Source organism: Anser anser, assembly GCF_964211835.1.
Source record: "Anser anser genome assembly, chromosome: 2".
In the NCBI taxonomy this organism is placed as follows: Eukaryota; Metazoa; Chordata; class Aves; order Anseriformes; family Anatidae; genus Anser; species Anser anser.
Genome location: NC_139721.1, coordinates 48,203,877 through 48,231,534, shown reverse-complemented (window position 1 = coordinate 48,231,534; position 27,658 = coordinate 48,203,877). Strand labels below are relative to the sequence as shown.

The window sequence follows — 27,658 nt, the reverse complement described above, 5'->3', positions numbered from 1 at the left end:
CTCCTCCCAGCACAGAGCGGAGGGAAGCAGGGCGGCTGCAGTGCCTGCAGGAGGCGAGGAGAGCAGGCAGCGGGATGCCAAGTGTGCCCGGGGAGTGGGAGAGGGGAGACAAAGCATCCCCTGTTGGGGCAACAAAGCCCTGCCAAAAGAGAAAAGGGGAGGCTGGCGGAGGCAGCGTTTAGTCTGCAAGAGTGGGGAGAAGGGTGGTGAAACACAAAAAAAAACATTTAAGTTGTCAGGCTTTGGTCTCCCCTTTGGAACAAAAGCTTGCCTTCAGGAACAGATGAATTGTAAATGACAAACACGAGTACGAGCACTTGGAACAAACAGGAAAAGTTTCACAAGTCCTGCGATGACCATCTAGCAGAGGGGAGCAGAAAACAACTTCATCAACAATTCCTAAATTATGGATTCGTCTCGTGGCTGTCATCTGTGGCCCCATTATGGACATACCCGGGCTGGGCACCTGATTTCTGCTGAACGCAGAACCGAAGGGGATTAGTTTGGAGAGAGGGGGCAGTGTGGAGGGATGCGTGGAGAGATTGCTTCGTTTTCCAGCAGAAACCCCAAATCTCAGGATTTCCACCCGTGCTGCCTCACGGAGCAGAGCTTCAGCCCAAAAGACAACAGGCGATGAGGGTATGCCTTCCTCCACATATTTAAGAAGCCGTGTGGAATGAGGTGTGGCAGTGGTACTTATACATCCAGTCCTAGCTGGAAACTGTGGCGGGATGCCAACCACGCCGTAAAGGTCCTGTCATCTCAACTCCAAGCAACGTCCTGACGATCCCGACATTTTCTCGTACCGAAGCGTGCCACAGGTACAGAAAAACACTGCACTGCAGTCAAGAGGCCCGACAGCCAGAGCAGTCTTACCTGCCACACACTTGTCTTAACCAAACCTTGTGACCCATCTCACCGTGACGGACCTTGCGAAGCGCTCAGCACCGGGTAGCTCCACCGAGAATAATGCTCCTGCCAACAGAGATTTCACTTGACCACAAGCAAGTCTGGAGGTTTCTAGGAGGCTGAAGCAGTGGCAGCTGGTGGTCGGTACCCAGCAGTAAGGATGGAGGCTCGCCTGGTGGGGCCAAAGTGAAGCACACCAGAGATGCATCACCGGGACTCAACACCCAGAAGAAGGCTGAACGCATGGCTAAGCTGAAGTAGTAGCAGTGACACCAGAAAAGGCTTTTAAACACAAAAAGGAAACCGAAGACAGCCAGATAAACTCTAATACTCATGTGCAGGTTACAATCAATGATGACTAGTGTTTTTTATAAAGGGCCTAACGATGCAGCGCAAGCTAATTCCTCCCATCTGAAGCCTGGCACCATTTGGTATTTTGAATAAAAAAAAAAACAAAACTAAACAAACAAAAACCAACAAACCCAAACCACCGAATGCCTTTTTTCTCCCCCTTTCCTTCTCCTAGCTCTTTTGCCATGCTAACGCTTGTTTGCATTACGTCTATTTTGAGCTAAATTAAATAGGAGCAGCAGAGTTCTGATTCAGTAGTAGCAATAAATGGGGTTAGCCTGGCATTGATCTGTGTAAAGGGGCCAAAGCTAGGACTGCCAGCAGCAAAACGTGGTCAGTGAACTCTGCAGTGCCACAGAGTGACCCTGCAGCTGAATTCTTAGCCCTGATTACAACAGAAATAGACTTGCCTTCCTGAACAAAGAGTATTTCAGGCAGCAGATTAGCAAGAGAAAGTGCACTTATAACGGCAGATTGAGGAAACAGAGCAAAAAAACAAAACCAAAAAAACACAGCAGACTTTGGAGTATTTTAGAAAGCTCCTAAACAGTGCAAAACACGCATTCATTGCTCTGCATTTCTTGTGAGCCAGCACTAGACCCAAACGCTAAAGAAAATAAATTTATTTTGCATTTCAGTTAAACAGCTTCAGTAAGCAAACATGCAGCAGGGAAGATGAACCAAAACCACGTTAAGGATAGCAGACTGAAGAAGTTTGCAGACTGAGAACATTTGCCCTGCGGTCCTGCAGGAAGGGAAGTCATGCTTTCTACAAGAGGCAAGGTCCCCTTCATAAATCATGCTCCAAATTCAGCCAGCAAATTTATACACAGCCAGAATTTCACAACCCTTAGGGAACACGGGTCAGATCAGCTAGCTTGCTGGGTGTTTGTGCTGTTGTGCAATGCAAAGGGAGCGAGAGCGCACCACCAAATCCATCCTCATGACTATGGGGTTTAATCAGAGTGCATCCAGGATCCAGAACAAAGCGGCCCTTGTTCGCACCGCGCCGCGATCCCCCTGCTCTCCAGCCAAGCGGGGTCAGCCCAGGTCTTTGGGCAGGGAGCCCCATCGGGGAGAGCCCCCAGCAAGGCCATTTCATGCAGCATGAGCCCACGAGGTGCTGGATGCTCGTGGACATCCCGACCAGCACCTCTGGCTGCTGCTCCCACCGCCTGGCAGGTCCAGAAGCCACGAGACCAGCCTCAGCGTGCCCCTCCTCACTTTTAGCCGATTTCTTTTCTGTATTTCACAGCAAATGCTCATTAACACAAGCGCTCCTTAAAAGCAAGCAGCACAAAATACCACGTCACTTCAAATCCTTACGAACAAGCCCCTAAAGGATTTCAGCCCATTTTTTTTCCTGCAGAAAGTCCCACTGTGGATTTTTGTTGCTTTATCAAGCAGCAAGGGGCAACACGGACAGCACAGAAGAGAGGGAGATTTTAAAAGTCCACCGGTACACTGGCAGCCTGCAAAAAAAAAAAAACCAAAAAAACAAGCCAGAAATGTGCAGGACAGCACCCTGTTTTTTAAATGCCACTCATCTGACTTGCTGCTCTCATTACGGGCTGATTGCACGCTTCACCAGGGTTTTGTGGCGGCTGCGATGTCGGAGCATGGGACATGTGGTTGTCACAAGGACTGGGAACTTGCCGACTGATTTATGGGAACTTAAAAACCCACAAAACCAAAAGATATTTGTATTCGCTTATGTCCTGAGTGCTCCTTTCACCTCTCATTGAATAACTCTCACGCAAGTAAGTGAAAGTTTACGTATAGTTCAAAACTCCCTTTTCCTTCTGGGGAAGGCAACATCGCCTTATACCACAGCACCCAGCCCGGGCAGCTCGGGGCCAGCACTGGTAACAGCAGCTGGAAATTAAGTTGTCATCTTAACTGGTTAACAGGTATTGAGACATCTCAAATAAGTCTCATTATTTTTAAAAAAAGGGCAATTATCCTAATTTACACTCTTCACAAGAGCAACAGCCTAAGCTTTAAATAAGGTACGATACCTGCCTGACCACCCTTTTTGAATGAGGAGAGCTGAGGGCTCCAACTCACCATCACTCTGCAAACAGCTGGGCTCTGTGGGACTGCTCCTTGGAGGCGAGCATCCCTCTCCCCAGGGGCGCTGGCAAAGCAGGGGCCACCTGCCCGCCGGGTCACCGACCAGGCAGCATGGTGCTGGTGACAACGGCAGCCCCCAAAAGCCATCAACCGAGGCTCAGCACAGCTGCTGAAGCCCAGACACACGGCCGTACCTTTTGCTGACTCTGCAAAGGAGCGAAAAGCTTCAGCAAAGAAGGAGGGCAGCCGAGGGCAGCAACATCAAGCGAAGATTTGCCAGGGCTTGTCTGCCAGAGGACGGAGTCTAGCATTTTAACCATTTTTGGCACATTCCACATTCGGTATTTTTCAGAAGCTTTCTCGGATGTTTATGAAACAACTGCAAGGTAGGCAACTACATTCACAGCGGTACGAAGAATTCCTTCCCACATTCCTCTCCCATGCTCTGCAGCCGAAATAAATGAAGATGTAGTTTATGTTTCTTTAATTACAGTTTGTTAAAAAGAGAACAGGTTGTTAAGTTATGGTGAGGAGCCTATGAGCCTGTGCCCTGCTTTGAATACCACAGCGGCGTAGATTTCACTGAATCAGAAAGCCTGGCCAAAACATCCCTCGGGGGGATGCGTGTTCTGCTATTGTTCAGCAGAAAACAATTTACCTTTAAACCAATCATGGTAATCAAACCGATCAATTAGAAAATGATCTTAAGAGATCGCTTCCAACATCGAGAACACTGTCAAGTTTCGGTCATTTAATATTAAATATCACGAGGGTAATACTGCACATTTGTTTTATGACATTTTTATACCATCCATCTTCTGCTGTTTGCTTTTAATCCTGCTTTTCCCCCATTAAATACTTACAGTATTTATATAGCCTTGTAAAACTCCAGTACAAAAGAATAAGCAACAAGAACTTTTCCCCATACATTACTTACCAACTTAATTATGTAATGTAATGTGAAAGGTTTATGTACACCAGCTGGATCTCATTACCGCTACGTTTCTCTCTTTTTAAAGTGCACTTTATCTGGAATACTCAAGTCACTAAGAACTCCACTTAAAATATGTTCAGCTGGCACACACGCAGGCTCACGCTGCACTACGCTAACTCATTAGACAGATTCACAACAACTCAAGTTTGTGGATGCTTATTTCTGAATTTTAAAACGCACACGGTAAATTAAAATGTTTGAAGCCAACTAATTCAGTCTTCCCCATACTCTTCCACATACAGCGAGGATCAGAAAAGTGAAAAAATAAAAGTTTCACGAGACTATTGGTTTCATGCTCCTACCGATCAGCGCTAAAAGTCAGGGATGTGCCAGCTTTATATACCTAGTAAGACATCTAAAAAGCAGATTTCAGAGCCGTGAAGGCCTCACCAGTAAGAGCTCCTATTCAAGGAGGCTATTAAACACCCAAGTGAACCGAGGCAAGCCTGTCGCACGCCTTGGTGCCACCAATTGAGACATTCCTGTTCAACCGTGAGGCAAGAGTTGTGGTTTAATAAACGAAGAGAACAAAACCAAGCATAAAAAAAAATCCTGTGCAATGGTTTTATTTTTGTTGTATATTTGACTGTAATTACTGTCTTAAGTATTTTAATTGCCTGGCTTTTCTTCAAGTGCCTTGCCTGTGGGGAGGGGAGGCAGGGCAGCTTATAGTTTGTCATTAATGAATAAAGTACAAACAAGTTTACCTTGTCTGTAATCAACATTCCCATCAAAACAGCTCGAGAAGAAAATGCGAAGGGGTCCGCTCACCCCACAGACCCAACACCATCGTGTTAACATCTGATCTTTAATAATTAGTCTCCTCCTGCCACGCCACTTACACCTCAGAGGGGAACTGGCAAGCCTTTTTATAGCACCCACACGAGAAGCATCCGAGCCCATCACAAGCATCGCCTCCTTACCCGTTTCCAATCCTCCTCTACAGAGGTTGCTCTTGGCCACCGGTCTGGGGATGGGGCACCAGGACAGCCAGCCCTCGGGTCTGGCCCCAGATGACCCTTCCTTGCACGCATGTGAGGTGAGAAACAGAGGGAAAATATGTTCTGCTGCTTGCAAGCAAATCTGTAGGGCCATTTACCGTTTTGCTGTGCAACAACACACATCCAGCCCTTCTCAGCTGGAAATAATTTTTGCCTGGGGTGGAAACGGAGCGGAGGGAAAACAATGAGTGACAAAAAGAAGCCCATGCAGGACAAAGTAAAATACACCCCTCTGCTTCATTAAGAACTGATTAGACGCAAGAAGCCATCGGTAAAAGTCAGAGCAGTTGTATTAAGGAGATGGTAAAGCCAGGAAGATGGAGAAGCAAACGGCTATTTTTCACAAGTCAAAAACATGAAGACGACAAATTTGGCCATTAGTCTTGTTTTTCCACTTAAATTGGTACAGGAGTCTGCTGCTTTTCAATAGCATCATGTTCCCAGCCCAGCAGCCTGTCCCAACAGCCAGCGCACCACTGCCACCAGCGTGCTTTGTCCAGCAGCAGCTCACCTCTGGGGATGAAGGCAGCTCTTCCTCCCCCCGCCTGGGGAAGAGGTAAAGATGCAGTGACCACACTCATCCACTAGGGTCCCGACTGCGACCACTACCTTTCCCCTAAATCACAAAAAAAACTGCCTTAAGAACCAACAGCTTCCCGTTACTTCGGATGAAGACTTCCTTCCACACCCCGCTTTGAGCTAAAATCGCCGGTGCTTCCTGATAACATCTCTTATCAGCTCTCTCAACCCGGAGCCCATCTCCTCCCTTCAGCCTTGAATCAGCTGGTACACCATCGCCAGCACCCTCATCTCTGCCTTGAAGCACGCCGTTCACTCTTACGGGACGGTCCCGCCAGCACGCAGGGACACTTCTCGCTCCGGGAGGCTTTATGTTGTGTCGGCCGCTTCTCGTGTGCTTCATTTCCCCCACAGCAAAACACAGAGCTTTTATTCTCACGGCACGACAAAAATAGCATATCCGACGGCGTCTCCGAAACAATGCTACTGATTTGCAACAGCACTCAAAGCATCTGCCTGCCGTTGCCAGCCAAAAGCACTGCTGATCAGATGAACACCTCTCCTGGAATAAGTTTATAATAGAGCGCATGATTATATATCTTGATTCAGCTACATACATAAAGTAGGGAACCAGATGATTTAAACACTGATCTGAGGTCTTCTCCTCATTAAGATGCACAGGCAGAAGCCTGGTAAAAGAGAGATCTGAAAAGACGCCGTATAAAAGTTTAAAATGGGTTTATGAAAAATGGACTACAGTACGAGAGCAGCTTAACTACTTCTGAAGAATTATGTGCTGAAAGCTAGCAACCAGCCATCTACCCCCAGATCCAACAAGAAATTCCCGGCGTCTCAGAGCTATGCCCCTGCATTTGTTTCTTTAGAGGGAAAAAACAACGCATTTTGACTAAGCACACCACCGAAGCACTTAAAGTTGTGATATGTAGCATGAACACTATGATATGTAGCATGAACACGCAATGAAAACACAGGCATTAACACACAGCATAGACCAGCGTACACAAGTAATTTTAGATGCAGACAGCTCTTCGTAGTAGAAATTTAACAAAGCTAATATTTCACTAGGAAACCATGAGCCAGATAGATACAGGGAAACCCAGACCCCAGTGCCGGTCCCGGTAAAGCTCCCATCGCATTGAGGGGCTACGAGAGCCCGTGTGGCACCCAGATGGGATGAAGCTTTCTTTGGAAGCAGGAACCCAGTGGGTTCTCTCGAGCAATTTTATGAAGTGGCTTAAAGATTAATGGAGTAGATCACCAGCTCACGCAGCACTTTGATCAAAACCATGTTTTCCCAACCTCCTCACTGAGTTTTAATAAGATGTGAATGAGAAATTGATCTGGACACTTTAGTTTACAAGGAGTATTTCAAGTAGCTTGAGGAAACTAGTTTATTGTCCATTAGGAATAACAACAAACACAATGCTCATATGCCATTTTACCGCAGTGCTGACAGTGGATCTCTTCTGGGATGCATACCCAAGAACCAACACTTACTCTGAAACAAAACTCTATAGGCAACCACGGGTTGAAATGTCTCCTTTTTAAGGTTAAGGAAATAAAACCTTTTAGATTTCAATTTCCAAATTTGAGCATACGATGTATTTAATTTACACCACACTCAGTTTCTTTTAACTGACTTGGAAGTTGAAGAAAACCAAGACCTCCCCGCAAAAAAACACACCGCCACTACTACTCTTTCACATTTTGCTCTAGCATTTCTGCTCTAAAGAAAACACACAGTTCTTCTCTGCCACTTCTCAGCTCTATCTTTTCCCTGATCAAATTGTGTTTCAGTGCCTTTTTACACGTGTTATTTAGTATTAAGAAGGGCAAATTTTCTAGTTTTCTAATTCTAGCTCCACTTCAAACAGAAGCATTATTTACCACCCTTGAACCCACCAAACTAACCCAGCAGTGCACTGGCCCTACAGAAATCAATCTAGCTCCTACCTGACGTGCTGTGATGAAGCAATGGGTAATGTTTTCTCACCCTGCTTTCCCTCCCCTCTTCATTTCCTTTGTCAGTGTTTTTCCAGCTCTGTTCCTTACCACAAAATTCCTACATCCTAGCTCCAAAACCCAGCTGGCACAATTATTTAGCCCTGCTTGCTGGCTTCCAGATAGGTCAGAGGGCTCATCTCCGCTCTTTTCTCACATTCAGGTAAAACAGCTATTTCAGACCACTGCCATTAAAAGAGAATAAAATAATTTCAGACTGCACACTTGCTTTGGAGCTTTTCGGCTTTTACAAAGAGTGTTTGTGGGGGGAAATGGCAACGCTTTAGTTTTTCCTTACAGCGCTTGTTTACAGTTCTGGAGGAAAACCCAGGGGGCCGCGGGCTGCCTCGCCACCAGCGCCCGATGTCCCCAAGGCAGGGCTCCGCGGTCACTGCTCAAACAGCAGCACTGAAGTGCTTTTTGTTTGGTTTGTTTCTGTTTTAGCTAAAACATGGACACAGGCCTTGTGAAATCTACAACAGACACATGTATTTACTGTACCTTTACCTGGACATATTACAGATTTCACCTGATGCTTTAGTATCTCTCAACTACTGAAATAAGCCACAGAAGCTTCTAAAAGCCTCTCTGTACACTTTACATGACTTCAGCAGTTACTGCCGTATCATTATCCTGCACTGCCAACCTAGCCCACTCTTACACTGGTGATCCTGAAGGCACCTGTTAGCAGCCTGGTAGTTCAGCATACTCAGGAAAACTGGTTAAAATTCCACTTTAGCATGGGCATGAGGAATCCTTGTCTAATGAATTACCATAGTAAACTTAGAAAAAAGCATTCGGTTATCCTTCTTTCTGCTATGTGGATACTTTCACCTTTTACATTATAGCTTTGTGCTACTTCCACACACCAACGCAATACGCTAGCACGTTCATTCATGCTACATCTAGTATTATTCGCATCACCACATTTTAAACTTGATACCCATTTCAACAAATTTGTATTTGCTGGTTAAAATGAACCTGGCTTTTTTGTTTGTTTGTTTTGGCATTCCTCACTTTTGATACTTTCCAACACCTAAAAACAAATGGAGCAGTTTAGGTCCAGAAGTACTTTTAATGGAAACACTTGTACGCAGTTCCTCCTTAAGCAACACCAAAAAGACTGGGAACGTTTAATTTCAAAGCAGCTGACAAATGGAGGTGCATTTCAAAAATAACGCTTAATTTATTTTATTTTAAGGTAATCTGCAAGGTATTCTAGAGATTAAAAAAAATACAGAAATTATGCTGTTATAGAAGTGTTTCAAATGCTTCTAAAGGAAAGCAAAACTTACACTGCGTTCTGAAAAGACATTAAAGTTGTCTCTGTTTCTTAAAAGTCAAACCTTAACTATGTTACACATGCTGCTCTGGATTGGCAACAGCTTCAAAAACAGATTTTCCAGCAGTGTTTTTTCTTTTTTTTTTAAGCCTGACACCTAAACCCACGTCAGTCCCATTCTGCCTATTTTATTTTCAAACAGCACTTAGGCAAAAGAGCCGGAGTCAAAGGCTGAGCAAGGAGGGATTTGCACTGCAATTCCTGCTAAAGAATATAAACTTGTGAAGCGTTTGTGCTGGAGAGAAACCTCATTCCTACCGACATGGGCCGGTGGTGCAGAAGGGAGTGCTACAGGGCTGTGCGTGACCCCCTCCGCCGTGACAGCAGCCGCTCCTCCGCTCCCTGCAGTCCTTGCGATCGTGTTTGCCAGCCACCGACTACCGTGTATTTTTAGAGAGTGTGCTTTTTCAGAGAAACTCTATTTTCAGAGATATAATCAGCAAAATAGTTACTTCAGCATTACTGAATTAAAAGGCAATAGAAAAAGAAGGCATAAATGATAGTAAGAGGCTACACAATTCTTTCTCAGCCAGTTATCTGCCAAAACCCACACACTTAGAGCATCTTACTACCTTTTCCCCCCCCAAATGCATTTGAAAAAGTCGAGTAGAAACGTGAACCTGGTCTTAACCGGGTCTTGGAAGAGCTTCTAGAAACCGGTGTTACGATGACAGGAAAAGAGCAAAACATTTTCTAAACCAAAGATGGGAACTCATAAACTTGATAAAAGCCTACAGAAAGCCTCATCTCTCAATCCAAGCAAGCATGGTCTGCAATAGTTCTCCAGCTACCTGTGATATCCAAGATGAAGACAAAAGGAACAGCACACAAATATACACTGTAAATGGCGTTAGTAATAAAATTATTAGAAACATAGGATAGCCCTCAAAAATGCAACTAATTCAGGCAGGTTCCCTCTTCATCTGACATTCATGCATCACCCACAGTACAGCCTGTAGGTTTGTCTGTTATGACATCTGTGTTCCCTTCTACACTTTCCAGCTTGCCAACCTAACCATCAAAATTAGGTCCTCCCAGTTTGGCATCAGAGCCACATGGGTTAATTACAGCACTTAGGGCAACTCACACGCTTGGGGGTGGCATGACTTTGGTACAAGGGAAGGCTGTGTCGAGAATGGAGGTAACTCCTGAACCCACCTCACCTTCCCCGCTCCCAGCCCGCAGGCGCACGGAGGGAGCCTCAGCCCAGCCCAAGCAAAATCCAGGTGGGGAGGGCGACACCATCGGATTTCCCCTCCTTTTTTGTGCCAAACCCACGTACGCCATTCCCCTTGCATGCTTCTGCTGCTTCATTTCCAGATGAGCCTCAAGCCAGAGGACGCTTGGTAATGAGCCACTGATCGCATGCAATAGTTTGGGTGCAGTGGGCCATTCCTTCAGGTGCGCTGCAGGCACCTCACCCGTGAAACAACAGCTCATGCCAGCAAGACCGGCATGGGCTTCATGGCCAGTAACCCAAAATCATAGTAACTGCTCAAGACTACTCTATCCGACCTTAGTAACATCAGATGGAGCATGCTGTCTTGCTTCTGAACACCTCCTCCCTGCCACTTTTGAAGCCTATTAGAAACATACAGAGAAAAATCAACAGCAGTGAAAGCAGCATATATATACATGTATATAAATATACACACATACATACCAACATACACATTATTTATGTAACAGCAGTTACTAAAAGCTCAGGGTTCAGCTAAAGGGTTGAGAAATCACTCTTGAAATTTTTCCAGCAATCCCTAATTTTAAGCACACGTAAATGGACACACACACAAAAAGAGAAGCTTAAAATACAGTGGTGTTTTAAAGAAGTCACTCATTTACGCATTGCATTTCTGACAGGCAGACGCAGAAGTAGTAACAGCATACGCAGGTGCCAATTTACAGGGAAGTCCGTGAGCCGCAGCCCCTTCATTAGAGCTACCAAGCACAAGAGTCACAACTTCATAGCCTCCTCTTCCTCCCACTCCCCATATAAAAAAAACAAAACAAAACAAACAACAACAAAAAAACAACCCACAGACTAAAACAAATGACAGCATCGCCAGATGCTGGGTTTGGGTGCTTGAGGAGGAGGGAGTGAAACAGAGCACGTGAATGCTAGACCAGAAACTGCCCCAGTGCCTCCGCAAGCTCTCTGGGATAAGGAAACAGAAGGAAAGCCAGAATTCATCTTTATGCCTCGCCTCTCATAGGTTTATCTTGCCCTCACCCTGTGCACCCCTGAACATCCCCGCACATTCCTGAGCATCCCTGGGCTTTGTCCTTCCACACTCCCCTGGCTCCCAACAAAAAGCCACGAGAGGACTGCGGAACGCGTGGGTCTGGCACCGCCAGGGCCCCCACGTCCAACTGCAATGATCCGTGCCAGCCACAGAAGTGTACAGACAGACACAACCAGTAGGCATATCAATTAACTGAGAATTTACTGGAAATGTACATACTGTATCTGTGTGCTGCAACTATGATTATTTCCCAAACTAAAAATGGCACTAAGAAGAGATCAAAGGCACTTGTCCTCATTAGGGATTAAGTCCCTAGCAAGTTTGAAGGTTTTCAGATCAACTAACTAAAATTGGCTGAGTGCAAAAGCGCGTGAATTTCTAAAAGCCTGGAAGAGCCATTTTTCTGTGTGGATAATCCTGAAAAACAACAAGAACAGAATTCAATCTCATGTCTTCCGACATTACTTTCAGATCAAGGTATTGTGAGAAGTTGCAATCCCTTCCTTCCTCCCCCCTCGAACGCCTGAGAGACTTACAAAGCATTCCCCGAAAACATGATTATATATTTTTACTATCACAACATTAATAAATCTCTTCTACATCAGATAAAATGCAGTTACTAACACTTGTCCCTTGAATCCAGAAATGCGATAAAAAATTATCTTGCACGTACATATTTGGCTACATGCCCTTAATGATTTCCTCCCGAAAAGCAGGGTGCTTTTATTGCTTCAGAAACAGAAAAGCAAAATAATAAGGAAAAAAGGACACTGGGAAAAGGATGAACAGAAGGGCTTCGAAAGTGACTGAAAATCTACAACATAGCTAATTAGGTTCCAGCTTCTAACACAATAGTGGGTGTACCATGGTCTGTTATCAAGTTTATAGCCAAGGGCACAAGACAATACAACCCCACATTCAATTTAATTACAGCCTATGGCTTGTGCAGTAGTGGTGTGTTTCAAAGGGTTTAAGCACTCATTTATTTCTACACCACACATGAAATAAGGCAGCTCACTGTCATACAGACTCACCAATTAGACCGAGCAGTTTCTGATCTCTTGCTCTCTAGCAGGAGAGCATTGGGCAACGGCAAATCTTTTACAGGATAATCACAGAAGACTTTTTTGTTAAAAAAAGAAAACCACCTCCACTGCCTTTAAGTTTGTGCAGCTTACCTTTGATGTTCACAGAGGAAGAGTAGCGACTTAGTCATTTCAGATTCTATACAAAAAGTGTCAAAATACAGCAGCACTCCGTCGATGCTGTCTTCCCCCTAACTGTATGAAAAGGGTCATCTTCATTTGGTTTATACAAAACGGATCACCTCTTGCATTCTTATCAGTGTCACTGAAGGCTGCACTAGGCAAGTTTCTGACTAGTTCACACGGTGCAAATAACTTAAAGAGCTCTAATTTCCAAAAAGTAAAAGTATTTTAAGAATTGATGTGTTACTGGATGAAATCATCACTTGAAATTGTTACATAACGTATTTTCTCCACTATAACACCCCATTGCATCTAAGACCACCTGCAAAGACAATATAGCAGATGTGTTAGACTTTGTACTCCAAAATCTAAATTCCACCTGCGCGTAACAAAACACCATTCTCACATCTTCACAGAAACCCACCCCGAGTCACCTTCAAGCAATCTCCTCCCCAGCAGCCGACCCAAACAGACCGCTTCCATTGCAGGAAAGAAAGACCAGCTCCCTTCATTCATTTCAGTGCGAGCACAACCCCCAGAGCCTAAAGGAGATCACTGACCCCAATCTCTATTCTGCTTCTCTTGAGCTTGTCTTGGGGCACATTCATATTCCCACAAACCTTCTGTTGGTTATAAGGAACACAGTTTGGGTTGTCTTACCATCTTCAAAAAATAAGATAAAATAAACAGCCCTGTTCAATGATCTTTTTAGAAGAACTGAGAGTTACAGCACTGACTGACCGACTAGGGCACGAGCCAAGATTTTGCTATGGAGACGGATAAGAACATCAGTTTGGGGGTTTGATACCCCTGCCTCCCCTGCATCAAGAGCAACTTTAATGACCAGCAGGTATAACAGGTACCTCCTGCAGTTGATCACTTTCCACATCTGTAACTAACGGAAAAAGAAAGAATTTCCCATTAAGAAAAACAAACAAACAATAAAACAACAACCAAAAACCAACCATGAAACGGACAGCCTGTAAAGTAGGTACAGTTTTTATTGTTCTTTTAACCCTCACGCTTAAAGATTTTAATGTCGGTGCTCCTTTTAAAAAGACATGTAGCAAACCCTAGGTTTTCTTGCAAACTCTGGTAATCCATTAATCAAAGAGGATGGCACTCACTAGGCAGTAGCACAGCCACAACTAACCTTGGAAACTAAGTAAACAGATATACTCCCACGAGAACTAACAAGGTATTTAGAAGTCATCAGTCTTAATAGCTGCTGTGCTTTAAGCCGTTAAGATAGGGATATTGCCCCATCTATTATCTGTATAGAAATAAAGCCCAGCATCCTAACGCTGCCTCCCAAAGCATCCCTGGAGCTTTCTGATGAGTCCTCCTATTCTGCACACTTGGAAAGCTCCTAGTGATGATCCTGGACAGAGTACCAAGAAAACTTGTACAGAGCAGGAGCCTTTTTTGTGGCCTTTTTATGGAAATTTGGGATGTTCTCATAGCAAACATTAAGCAGAAAGATTCTTATCCACTTCCAAAAGAAAAAGATTAAAGAGAGCTAGACTAACTTATTAATTACGTTGATTTGTTGCAGTTTGTGCCTGCTCTCTACTTATATTCATCATGTACTACTGTTTTGCCTTGTTCTGCAAAACCTGCAGTCAGAACAAGATTTCTGGATCTGGTCAAAGTAAGTCCCCTTCAAAGAAAGCATAAGGCAATGAAAAAACACATGCCATATCAAGAGAAAACACACACACAAAAAAGCTGTCCCTGGGTTGAAACCAGGAAGAAAAAACCTTCAGGTATCCCTCAGAACACCCATGACAAACGCACGTGAACCATGCTTAAATGACCAAACGTTTGGTAGATAGCTTAAGAGCCAATGAAACTCTTCAGAAGTAGCCCAGAAAAACCCAACCGAGTCAGAGAATCAATATAACAGAAGCATTTTGAAGCCACCCGTGACTCCCCTCACCCATAGCATAAGCCAATGTATTTCCTTAGACCTATTTTGGGGAATTTCTACTGCAGGAAGTTCAGCACGTACCAGACCTATAAATCTCAACAGCTACCACCCGACTGTAGCATCAAAGGCTTAAACTTTAGCTATTGTTCATCTTTCAGTAACAAGAGAGATGAACAACAGACAAATTACATCCCTCTGTCATCAGCTTGAGCTGAAGCACTGCTGTCAGTGGCAGGAAAATTGCTACACTTCAGCGCAAATAAGGACTGAAAAGAAAGTTGTGCCATGATGGCACAGGATGCTTAAAATACACTGTATAATGCTGCTCTCACGGCTGCAACCAAAAGCAATCGTTGGATCAAGTTGAGCATTTGATGTACCTTTCCCCAGCTCTGGAGGAGGCTCCTGCAAACCAAGAGCTACAAACACATCTTGGGGCTAAAACAAAAGAAGGAAGCAGCCACGACAGGAGAGAGTAAAATTAATATCCTTGCTCAGATTCCTAAAGTTTGCAGCCAGTGCAAATTCAATACCTTCAGTTTAGTGCCTCCATTTAACCTTTTCCATACCTTGCTTAAGGTATTAATGCTATAAGAAAACATACGTACACACAAACAGCATAAACACGCTAAGAAGCCCCCTCATTGCACTGATATTTATTCGACGGGGTGTTTCACCTGCCCACGGGGCAGCAGAATCTGTCCCCTGGACGAATAATTGCAGACAAGACCAATAAAACACAAGCTTCTGACCTTGGTGTTTTCAAGAAATCGGTGATATTTGTCAACAGCAGAATTTAGTGTCACATTGCCTGATGAGATGTATTCAGTGAAAAGGCCTGGAAAGTCTTTGTTTATAATTAAGCAATAACGATTGAGGGCCAGGGCATTTCCTGGGGATTAATGACCAGCTGGGGGAGTTGATGGCCTGAGGCAGTGCCTTGGGCCATTAACCCCAGCCAGTCATTAATTTCCCCAGGAAATGCCCTGGCCCTCGATTAGCGTAACTATTACAAAAGGTAGCTAGGGAGAAAAAGTTTAGCATTAACAATCTCCCAAGGAAACCCATTCCCCAGACAATGCTTTTTCATCGCATCCCAAGAAGAAGTGCGTAAGTTAAAAACTGACACGACAAGAACCAGCGATTAGGAAGAAGAAAAAAGCTCCCTTCTCCTAAAGGCTCAAATTACCGAGTTTTGTAGCGGAGGCAAGATTTAGCTACAAAAGTGGCTGGGCAGCTTGTTTAGCTCATTAGATTGTGAATGGAGATGAACATTTCCATATAATTACTGAGAAAACCCACACTGTCTAGTACCCTTGCTGATTGCTCATTTTCCTCCTTGCTGCAGCTAAGAAGGCAGCACATGGCCGCGTACGCTCCCGTCTATTCGAGCCATTTCTCCCTTTCCCCCGATAGCCAGCCGCTAATGAGAATCGCAGCGCCGACCGCGCAGCCACACAACGAGCAGTCCAACAGCTGGGTTTCTCCTCGTGTGAGCTTTATGGGAGAGTTGTGGGATTTGTGTGACAGGCTGGGACACCTCGCCACGCAGGTTACGGGCACGGGTACCGCGCGATGCTCTCTCCGTCACCACGGGTCCCTCTGCCCCATCCTCATGCGCACGACCTTCCGAGGAGCCAAGCCACGCCTGAAGTTCCCAAATGACCCTCAAGGTCACGAAAATACACCTGAAATACACCTGGTGTAATGCCTGAAAGAAGGAGCTAGAACAAAAGCACTATCTGCACGCAACCGAGCCTCCGAGCCACTCGGAGACACCAGCAGGAGATCAAACCGCGGCGCTCCGCTGAAGTGGTCGAGAAACCCCAAACCCACAACACACTAGAAAGGAGAGGTCGCAGGTACCGTACAGAACATAGAAGCTTGCGCAGGCGTTCCCAGAAAGCCGCCCTCCCGCTCCCCCTCCCCAATTAGCCCGGGGCTGGCTGATTAGCCGGCAAGCTCCCTGAAAGGGTCACTCTGTCCAGAACTGGTATTTCCACTTCGGAAGCAGCTCAGGCATGTCGGATACCTGCGTTCACCCCACAGCATGGGGCCCCCGCCACCGAAATCCCTGTTACTGCTCCACACCAGCACGTCGCGGGGGGGTTGGTGACCGCGCGGGGCAGCGAGCATTAAAGTTACTGCCCGGCACACGGGGTTTTATGGGGCACGGCGTAGCTGCAGAAGTTTTATAGTCGGAGCTGGAAGGACTTCCAAACTCGGAGCCAACTACAAAAGCGTAGCGAGTCCCTAATTGAAACGCGGCGAGGTAATTTAGCTCCAGCCGTCAAAAAAAAAAAAAAACAACAACTGGGCCGGGCAGCACGTGTGGCGGAGGGGACTCGCAGCACGGGGCCGGGGGCACCTCTCCGCTCCGCCCGGCCCGCCTCAGCCACGCGAAGCGCCTCCGACAAACTGGGTCTCGCTGCACCTAACCCGCCTAATTGCGCTGCTGCTGTATATTTCGCCACTATGGCAACTAATGCAACTAAAGCCAATTTGCCTTATAAAAAAAAAAGAGAAGAAAAAAAAGAAAAAAAAAAGAGGATCACTGCCAGGAAACAGAGCTATTTTAAATAAACAAATACAAGATGAATGCAATTGCCATATTAACCCTCTTGTTAACTTCTGAAGTTTAAAATTACACCCTCATTACTAGTGTGTAATTGAGTATTCTCCTGGCTGTTTCCTGCATTTGAGGTTATTCAAATAGTTCATTAGCACATCAAGAACACCACACACACTAATGATATCTGACGCCCTTATCTACTACTTTGGCCCGACTTTCGTAACTCATATCTTCCGCAAAAAGGAGGGGTGGAGGGGGGGGAAAAAAAAAAAAAAAAAAAAAAAAGAACAACAAGGAAAGAGGAAAAGAAAGCCAAAAGGAGGGAGAGGGGGAGCCGCAGGACTGGTGCCACCGCCGAGGGGGAGCAGGACGGTACCTGGGCACCTCCCTGTGGGATGAGCGGGGTTTGGCCGGCTCGCGGGGGGCTCTGGCTGCCCAAACGCTGCCACCGGCCCCGGGGGAGATGGGCAAGCGAGGGGGGAGCACAGGCTACGTGGGCCAGGGTGGCCAGCTTGGGGGTTGTATATATCTCTATTTTTTCCTCCTCCTCTCCTTTTTCCGGTTACCTGTGTGGGGGAAACAAGAGCAGGTGAAACTACTGTGGGTGAGGTGGTGCTTCTGTGCCCATTGGCTTCGGGGAGGAGGTGAGGCAGGGGGTCGTGTTTCACTGAGACCACCACCACGGCGGGTGCGGCGGCGTCCAGGGGCTCGGCGGGGCGGCGGCAGAGTCTTTTGGGGGAGGCCGAGGGCCCGCAAGCATCGCCGCCGGCCGCAGCCCCCGCCGGGAACACCGCCTCGTAGAGGGCCCGCTTGGCCGGGGCCACCGCGGCCGCTTCCGCCTTCACCGGCGCGGCGTCGCCGTCTTTGGGCAGCACGTAGGGGTTGGCGGCGGGGGGCCGGGGCCGCGGCCCGCCGTTGAGGGCAGCGGGGGTGTAGCAGCCCCCACCGGCGGGGTGGTGGAGGAGGTGGTGGTGGTGGTGGTGGTGGTGGGGAGGGGGGTGGTGGTGGTGGTGCGGTGGCGGCGGCGGCCCCCCCAGCTTGGTGCCGATGCCAGCGATGCTGTTGAGGGTGGCGATGGAGACGGCGCCGATGCAGTGGTTGGTGTAGGTCTTGGAGAGCTTGGCCGCCTTGGAGAGCATCTGCATGCGGGTGCCCAGGAGGTTCTTGCCGATGGCCTTGTTCTCGTACCAGGTGATGTCGCCCTCGCTGCAGTGGTCCCGCGGGCGCTGGAAGAAGGCCTTGCAGAGGGGGTTGCGCTTGGAGAGGTACTTGACGAAGCTGGCGTAGGGGCAGAACTCGGTGCCGGTCTCGTACATGCGGGGCAGGTTCTCCTCGTCGCTGCTCTCCGCCCGCTTCTTGCTCCAGGAGGACGAGCGCGACTTGTGGTAGGGCCCCAACGCCTTGAAGTAGACGAACTTGCGGCCGTCCTCGTCCACGGCCAGCCCGAAGGAGTCCTCCTCCAGCTCCCGCTGGTTCTCCCGGCCCCGCGTGCAGAAGTACATGCAGGTCTCGAACCAGACCTTGTTGAGGAGCCCGAAGGGGCTCTGCGTGCTGAAGACGCTGCAGGTGTAGAGCTTGCGGAGGTCGGCACGGGTGATGGCCTGCTTCTGCACCACCGGCCCGGCGCCCTGCTCCTCCAGCTTGCGGATGACGGCGGCCAGCGTCAGGTTGGCGGCGCGCAGCTCGGGGTCCTTGGTGAGGTCGAGGGTGCGGCAGTAGGGCGGCTCGTTGAGGTAGCGGTTGAGGGAGCTGCGGATGCTGATGAGGGAAGACTTGGAGTAGAGCTGCCCGCTCTTGGAGCGCGCCTCGGCGTAGAAGGAGCGCAGCACCCTGCACAGCGCCCCTTTGTCCATGGTCTCGAAGTCGGGGCTCTGCGCCTTCTCGCTCAGGTACTCGCGGAAGATGCGCACGGCGTAGCGGGTGGCCAGCCGCGTGTTCTCGCTCAGCCGCGCCCTCTCGGGACGCTGCAGCAGCAGGGCCGCCTCCAGCTCCGCGTCCTCCGACGGCGCCCCCCCAGCGCCGCCGCCGCCGCCCCCGACGCCCCCCGGGGCAGCGGCCGCGGCTCCCCCCGGGGCCGCCCCGACGCCGCCGCCGCCGCCGCAGCCGCCCGCGGTACGGCCCGGAGCGGGGGGCAGCGGCTCCGGCTCCTCCTCGCCGTCCCACTCCAGACCCATCTCCTCTTCCTCCTCCTCCTCCTCCTCCTCCTCGTCCAGCAGCAGCCCCCCATCGGCTCCGTCCTCCTCCTCCTCCTCCTCGTCCCCCGTTATCTGCACCTCCCGGATCTCATCCTCCTCCTCGCCCTCCTCCTCCTCGCCGGCGCTGCAGTAGCGGGGCGGCCGGGGGGCGCCTCGGACACGGCCCGGCGGCCGCTCCCCCGCCTTGTCCCCGCCGCCGCCGCCGCCCCCTCCGCCGCCGCCGCCGCCGCCGCTCCAGTCGCCGCCGCCGCCGCTGCCAGGCATTCTCGCCATATTGCCGTCTCCCTGCCAGTCCTCGGGCAGGGCGCATGCGCTATATTGGACCGCAGCGCCGGAGCGCTTTTGTGTTTTAATGACCTTCAGCTACCGGGAGGCAAAGCCGGGCTCTTAAAGGGAGCGCGCTCCCAGCGGCGGCGGCGGGGAGCGGGCGGGGCGGGACGGGACGGGACGGGACGCGAAACGGGGCTGCGAGGTGCCGGGGAGGGGGTGAGGGTGTCCCGCAGGTACTCACCGCGCCGCTCACCTCGGGGCCGTCCCGTCGAGCGAAGGGGACGGGCGAGGGGGGAAGCCGCCGGGCCGGGGCTCCCCCCTCGCCCGTCCCGCTGCGCCTCGCCCCGACGGCTCCTCCCCGCTTTAGATGGCTCGCAGATGTGCCGCGCTCCGTCGCCGGGCCCCCCGCCCCGAAAAGCCGCTTTTCCTCCGCGCGGGGAGGCAAACGCACGTCGAGGCGGCCGGTCCGGGGATGTCCGGGGGCGGGCGGTCGTGAATAGAAGAGTAGGAAGATTAAAATCGTTATCGGGACTTCGCCTGCCCGGAGATGTCGCCCCGAGGTCTCTTTTTTCCGCTCTTCCTTCCCCTTTTTATTTTTATTATGTTTTTTGACATCCCCAGCAGCTAAAAAGAAATCCGCAGCCAGGATGCAGGCAGAGGTCGGCGAGCCTCTGAACACCTCGTCCTTTCAGCTTTCATCAATGATACCAAAAAAAAACCAAACACCTCGTCCTCGTAACTTTAATAAATAATACCAAGAAGAAAGAAAAAATACCCTAAAACACCGCGCGCCGCCCCGCAGGGCTTGCGGGACCCCCGGGAAGGTGCGATGCGAGGAAATGAGGACTTCGGCAGAGTCCCCGGGGAGCCCGGCTCTGCCCTCCGCCGGCTCCGAGCATCCCCTGGGAGAGCCGTCGGGGAGCTGCCTTCGCCTTTCCCTTTCCCCTTCCCCGCAGAGGGGGACGTGGCCGGGCTGGGACCCCGCACGGGACCCCAGCAGCTCCGCAGCTGCTTAACCCGAGCTTTTCCAGAGCCTCCCCCCCTTCCCCGACCGGCAGGTTTTCTCCTCTTTGCTCCGTTGAAATAAATATTCATTACCACCACCGGGCTACACCTGAAATTAAAGTCTTAATTGCAGAGCTGCCGGCCCGAGTTACCACAGTTGGGGTTTACTCATCCGTAGGCGATTGCTCAGCGCCGGGCACCAGCCGCGGGGTTACCGTGGGCCGGGGGGGGGCCCAGCACCGTCCCCGTCCCCGTCCCCGTCCCCGACGGGGCGTCCCGGGCAGCGGCTGCCCTCGCAAGTCGGCGCAAACGGGCAGGCAGAAAGGATGCGCGAATTGTCGAGCAAACGAGGCCAATTCGAAACAAATAAGCGCTCCAGGAAGAGAGCCTGCCACTCCCAGAAAATAATTGCAGAGAAAGCCGGCACTGTTATGTTGATGTAAGCCCGGAGTAATTACACGGAGGTCAGGGCTGTTGCATGCACTGAAGAAGTTGTACTTGCTCTGTAGTTTGAGAGCGGATTATGTCGATGGTTTATATATATTCTAGATTTTTTTTCACTATGCACATAAAGAGGATATAAATATTCCCCCTCTCCCCCCCCCCCGTCATATGCTATTTGCAACCCAACGCTCAGTCAAAATCTCTAAGACCTTCCGATGAGGTGGACCAGATGCTGAAACTGACAGCCATCAAGCAGAAAGACCATTAAAACCTAAATGCCCCAAACGAGCTCCTGTAAGGAGCTATAACAGCCCATCCCAGGAGACAGAGAACTGCAGGGCTTGCAGCCTGCATGCTTTCTATGAAGATCTTCAGTTTCCTTTATTGTTCCACTAAATGCTAAAAATGACATGACTGGCAATGACCTTCGAATTTGATTCTGTGTAAGGATCATAGAAGAGGTGATGCCTTTCCCTTTCCCTTTCCCTTTCCCTTTCCCTTTCCCTTTCCCTTTCCCTTTCCCTTTCCCTTTCCCTTTCCCTTTCCCTTTCCCTTTCCCTTTCCCTTTCCTTTTCCTTTTCCCTTTCCCTTTCCTCTTTCCCCTTTCCTTTTCTCTTTCCTTTTCCCTTTCCTTGGTTTTCAGAGCCACATGAGCACAAAAGGTAATTGAACTTTTTTTTTTTTTAAACTTTAGAAAAAGATGAACACCAGGTTGACAGCTTCTGTACTTGGATGTTCATTTAATCACCATTTCCTGATTACAGGAGGTGAACTATGTTGACAGACTTGGAGATGAATATGGAGCCAAGTATACTAATAGTAAGTATAAAGGACATAAAGAACTTGCAGTGAGGTTGGAGGGGAAAAATATATATGGAACATCCATATTACACACATCAGTTGGAAGCACCTCAGCAGCCAGGGGGAAATCAGAGAGTAGCAAACGAGGTGTTTAGGGTGCTGCAGGTGACCATAATTGGGAAGACACCCATATAACCTATATACCTGTATAACCTATATGTGTATGTATATGTGTGTATGCATATGTATATAGATGCATTTTACTCGCATATACAGGTGAAGCTGTCTATCTCTCTCGGTTCCTAAAGATAAAAATTAGCCTAGTCAGTTGTATTCCAGAAGTCTAAATCCTATTGTTCCAGCTCTCGAGCTACGCCAGGTAATCGAACTGCATTCCACAACTGCCAGAGTTGCACAAGGTTGTCTAATTGAGGTTGGCATAATGACATTAAACTTAAATCTACTCCACCCTCCACATCACTAATCAAAGTTTTATCCTGCGGAGTGCTCCACGTAGGCAGAGAGAGCCTTCTCCCCTCTGACTCGAGGTTTGAGTCTAATGTGAGCTCTGTCCACACCATGAGAATGAGTTTTATTACTGCTGTCAGCGAAGAAGATGCAATTACCCGAGAACACTAATAATGCACCTGCCCCACTAGGGCTGAAACTCTAGAACTGATTTTCCTTCCTTTCGTATACCTGGAGATCAGTTTATATGCAACAGAATTAGCATTCCAGGTTAAAAAACAAAACCAAAAAAAACCACCCTACTCTCTGAATCAGTCGGTTTACAATAAAGGTAATGCTTGTAACCGTGCTACCAAAGAGTTTCAGGCCTTTCCTCATGTCTTTTTCAAGCTCCTCTTTCCTCTGGCCCCTGGTCTGGCTCCTGGCAGGCACAGAGCTTACTAGAGCCGCGGTCTTTGACAATTAAACCATTGTACTGAAGCTCTCCACAGCCTTGTTCTCCTTCAGACTAGCACAGGCTACTTCTCCTGTAGCCTCCGTAAGTGGTTATTTGACTTAGATCCATTTAAGACTTCCCCGTTCTGTGTTTCTCCATACATATTTCATTGTGAAGCCTCACTAAAATAGAATATCCCCCAGAAGGCAAGAAGCAAAGAAAATCCACTGGACCTGCTTGTTCCTTGGGATCCAAACTAGACATTCAGAAGAGATTTTCAAAAGCAATGTTTAAAACAAGCTTGCTGGTTAACCCTAAGGCTGACCACACGGCACGGTTCTGGGAAAACAGCTTTTTGTCATGTACACTTTTACTGTTAGTTTAAATACAATAAACATGTTCTTAAAAAGTGTTAATATGTTCTCTAAACACAAGCTATTTTCCCCATAGAGGCAGGCTATGCAGAAGTCGGTATGAGAAATCCACACTGACACTATGGAACTTGAAGGCAAATAATGCTCGAGACTCCTGGAAAATTCACTTAGGGAAAAAGCATGTCCTAGAAATCCTTCTCGCACCCAGAAATACTCAGTTTTTAGGCAAGCTCTTTTAGCATTTCGGAATTGTCACTTCAAACGTTGATACCATTTTTCTTTTATTCTTTTACTTGCATATATGATATTTTTAGTTGTTTCATTACTCTCGATACTAGGGACAGCCGATACTGACATGCTAAAATAGATCTTAAATATCTTTTAGTTTATTTTTTTCTTTTTTAGAGTAGCGGCTCCTATCTGTGTGGCAATGAAACAGCTTTATATAACTCAACAAAGGAGACATTGATTAAGGAAAGCAATGATGTATCCATCAGAGCTAAGTTGCAGCTGTTCTTAATGAATTTTAAAACACGGAAGCTGTTTCACCTATTAGATTGTCATATTATGAAATGTTAGCGGTAGTTGTGCATATCAAAGCGCCGGCTCCTACCGACACGTTGTGAAACGTGAAGGCAGCACCAAACCACCCCCCTCGCCAAGCTCCACGCTGCGAATCATGAGCATATTGCAGCGAGAGCGCTCACTTTTTTTCCCACAGGTACTGTCCATTATTCACTTAATTTTTTTTTTTTTTTACAAAAGCAGTATTTTTGTTGCTGAGGACACGGCTCATTTTCTGACTGCTCTGTTTCCCAAGCAAAATGAAGAAAACCCGTGTCATCATCTTTGCAAGAAAGCATGTGTTTAGTGCTTGGGAAATTAAAAGCCAAGACTTTGTGAACTGTTGTTATTTTCAGTGTCAAGCAGCTGGAGCAGCCTTTGCTTCCAAAAACAAAGACCACTGTCAGACAGCTTGCAGGGAGTCAGGTAGTAAATTGCATTGCACTGCACAAAGGTTTTAAGGGGCTTTTAAAATGTGCTGGAAGTAGGTTGCCAGGAGATATATTAATCTTTTATTTATTTGTGTTTGAGCTTGTGTTTGTCTTTGCTTCTGTGGTGATGACGGCACTCGAAACAAATTAGCCGCTCTGTAAGGCACGGCTGGTACAGTGGCTCCAGCGGTTGTGCAGTCATTTGTAGGAACTGCTGACGCTGAGCAGTCCAGTAGGGCAGGGACATAATATTTGTCCTCTGTGGAGGAAAGCAGCTCTTCCCATCCAGGCTGATAATGTAGGGTAGCTTTCAGTCCTTCTCAGCGGCGTCCATAAATGCTATGGGGGATGGGGATGAAGGAAATTTGGAAGGACCAAGGCAGTAACTCAGAGAGAAACCTCAAAAAAAAAAAAATCCTTGTGAAACCACAAAGCCTCATTTATAGGTGTTGTAGGTCTGTGGAAGTAGGGGTTTTCACTTTTTATAGTGCTTTTAGTAGTATGTAATGGAGCATAAATTAATACTGTATTGGATATGGACTTCTCAAAATCCTATTTTCCGTTCATAATCCTGCAATAAAAATTTATTTTGAACTACGAGCAGAGGCTGGAAGTCAAACTGGGCTGGATGAAATCTATAAATGCAGTGGGGAATGAACAGTTATATGGCAGCCAGGCTTCTTAAGAAGAAGATTTCTGAAACACTCCCTTAAGAAAAAAAAAAAAAGGGAAGAAAAACTTGAGCCCTCACAGTTTAACAAACAAAATGTTGCTCTGGAGACTGTGAAGAAATGCCACTTTCCACCTTGTTTCCGTGCCGTGTGGGTTCTGCTTCATCTTGTTTATTTTCTCCATCCCTGGGGAATGAGCTGGAGCCTCTGGGTCGCTCCAAGGTGGGGCTCAGCGCACGGGGCCAGAGGTGGGGATTTACACCCAAACCCCCTCATTCACACAAGGCTTTTTTCAGGGCTTGGGGTCCTCGGGGGACGGGGCAACAGCTGGCTTTCGGCACAGCCTGGAAAAGGGAATCTTCCTCCCACCGCCAGCTCGTGGCTTTAGAGCCTCTTTGCACCATGAATTCACAGTCAATATACTTTTGTTTTGACTTAGTGACTGAAATAAACTGATTATTCCCCTTTTCCACTGGTATTATGTCTGTGTCACTGTGGATTTGGAAATTCCTTTTCAGGTATTTATGTAGCAAAAACCACAGCACCAATGACCTGTCTACTTGGATTTTCTTCCCTCGATTGAGTTGTCTCAGCTGGGCTGACACAAACCCCGTTCAAGCAACTTTGAAACTGGGTGAGTTCAAACGGAGCACACAGAGAGTGTCACCAGCCTGCTCACGAGTGTCAGAGCCCCGCACAGGCTGTCACCCAGACCCACCCGCCTGCTGCTGGATCAGGATGTTTCACTGTATGTTGTACCATTAAAATCAGGAGCTGCTTAGCTCCTGTTTATGCCCCTCTCTTCGTTCACCCACGTCCAATTTGGTAGGATGTTGGCCTGTGCAATTTTTTACACTTATTTTCTTTTAAACCGTTATCTGGCCACAATGGTTTCTGGCCCTAATAATGGGATTCCACATCCCCTTCTCCACGTGTGAAATGCTAAAGTATCCCAAGTTATCCTGATTGACCTAAATGCACGGGGACTGTCTACACAAGGTCTGCATCACAGACTATGCTGACTATAAAGCAGCATTTTAGCAGTAGGGAATAAACTCATACATCATTTGGAAGAAGAGTACAGGGATAACAAAGTATAATGTGTTTATTGCCAGCCCTCGCCACGTCCTCTATCAGTCCCTGATTTGATTCATATAGTGAAAAAAGAAGTAGAAAAGAATGAGGTGGAATATTACTAGATAAGCAGAGCTAACTGTGCACTGATTTTAATTGGACTGGTCCTTTATGCAAAAGTACTTTCACAAACTGAATGAGTGTGTGATTTCAGATAACAATTTGTAGTAATATCTTCAGGGTATTGTCCGGACTTTCATTTGTGGTTTGAAGCCAGTGGCCATGGAGTAAAAGAGACCAGAAGGTGCAAACTGCAATAAAAAGCTGTATTTTAAGTTTTAGAGCATAAAGCCCTCTTTAGGTAAAGCCTGGACAAATATATTAAAAAATAAAAATAAAATCAAAATGATTCTTTTTAAAACAAAGGAACATTACAAAGAAAAAAAACCATTACCTCTCTTGTTTTCCCCCTATCAAATAATACTAAAGCAGATGAAAAATACCTTCTAACAGCTGGTGAGCATCAGTATTTTGTTAGGGCTTGGCATTATGAGAACGTTACTTCTATAGCTGTTGAGAATGCTTAAATGCAACAAGCTTTTTGTCCATCCTTGAGGCACATCTTGTTTTGAATAGCCTTGCCTTCTTATATTCACGAAAGACTAAGTTGTGCCCACTCCAAAGTTTCCTTATTTGGTGATCAAGGCTAAAATTCCGTTTCTTTTTACAGAACTGAAGGTGTCATCAAATAAATAAAAATCATTTAGAAAACTCTCAGCACTGGCATTTTGCACATTCATGGACTGGATTATTTAATTACAGGCAAGGAAGTTATTAGACAGCAAGGATGTCGCTTCTTAGGATCAATGAGCATTGTTAAAATAAGCAAGAAAAAATGATAAGCTCTTTTTTTTTTTTTGTGCCTTGGACAAAATGAGGTCACATTTGCAATTTGCAGTGCACAATCCCTCCATTAGCAATCTTGGCAAAGGTTTATCAAGTTATTCCGAATAATTTCCTCCAAGTTACGAGGGAGGGTATCACTTTGCCCGTTATAAGACCGTCCCTGCAGTTTACTCGACTGTTTACCTGTACATTGTCAGGCTTGTTCTTGCTGATTGGTGTCAAAGGAAAAAAGCAGTTTTTAAAATCAAAGCTTCAGCATGGAAGGATATAAAGTGTGAAATCCAGACCCATTGCTTTCATTCTGGCTTTAGTAATCATAGAAACCTGCTGTAGGGCAGGAGTAATCTGCCAGAAAATTATTATTGAGCCCTGGTAACTCAGATATATGTGCAGACATGAAAATGTGGTTCTTAGTGCCAACTCGAGGTCCTGCAAGAACCTCACATGCCATCCTCCACCTGGCTTGCAAATATGCTGCATTCCAACGTAAAGGAGAGGAAGTTTGTTAATTCCCAGGCAGCTGTGAACAATTTAATCTCTTTCCAGACAGCCCGGCATCCTATTCCAATTGTGAAGTTTCTCGGGGGATGGAGAGTTTGAAGAGTTGCTGAGAGATAATAGGGCCTTTATTCCAAGGTCATTCCTATGTGTTTGGCCTTGACAGTAACATCTTGATAGCGGGGCTGCCAATTTGCGCAGTCTCATGATAGTGTTTTTGGAGTTTCCTCTTCCATATGTTGGAATGGAAGGGTTGAAAATTAGTGATTGGAAGGAAGAAAAGCTTGAAACCTTGAATGACTGCTCTGTAAAAACCTTGGAAATCAATTGGAGAAGCAGTTTGGTAATTTCAGAAAG

General features: G+C 47.3%; 1 protein-coding gene and 1 long non-coding RNA gene across 7 annotated transcripts in view; both read right to left on the bottom strand.

Annotated features, from left to right (window-relative positions):
- KCTD1 (potassium channel tetramerization domain containing 1) overlaps positions 1-27,658 on the bottom strand; it is a 101,078-nt gene that overhangs the window by 46,736 nt on the left and 26,684 nt on the right. The window contains exon 1 of one of the 6 annotated variants that reach the window (XM_083827481.1): positions 19,871-20,248. The exons of 2 other annotated variants lie outside the window; for them this stretch is intronic. Coding sequence is in view for 1 of the 4 variants with exons in the window: in XM_083827476.1 (XP_083683602.1) it covers positions 17,731-19,632 (1,902 nt within the window). In the remaining 3 variants the exon portion in view is untranslated. Of the gene's footprint in view, positions 1-15,344; positions 15,449-17,540; positions 17,565-17,730; positions 19,690-19,870; positions 20,249-27,658 lie in introns of those variants that run through there. 3 more of the 6 variants (XM_083827476.1, XM_083827480.1, XM_083827482.1) reach the window with 3 other exon arrangements.
- On the bottom strand, positions 878-15,338 carry LOC310895808. The gene is made up of 3 exons (XR_014580973.1): positions 13,087-15,338; positions 12,633-12,734; positions 878-11,871 (listed from the first exon to the last, which is right to left on the bottom strand). It is a non-coding gene; the product is annotated as an uncharacterized lncRNA (long non-coding RNA).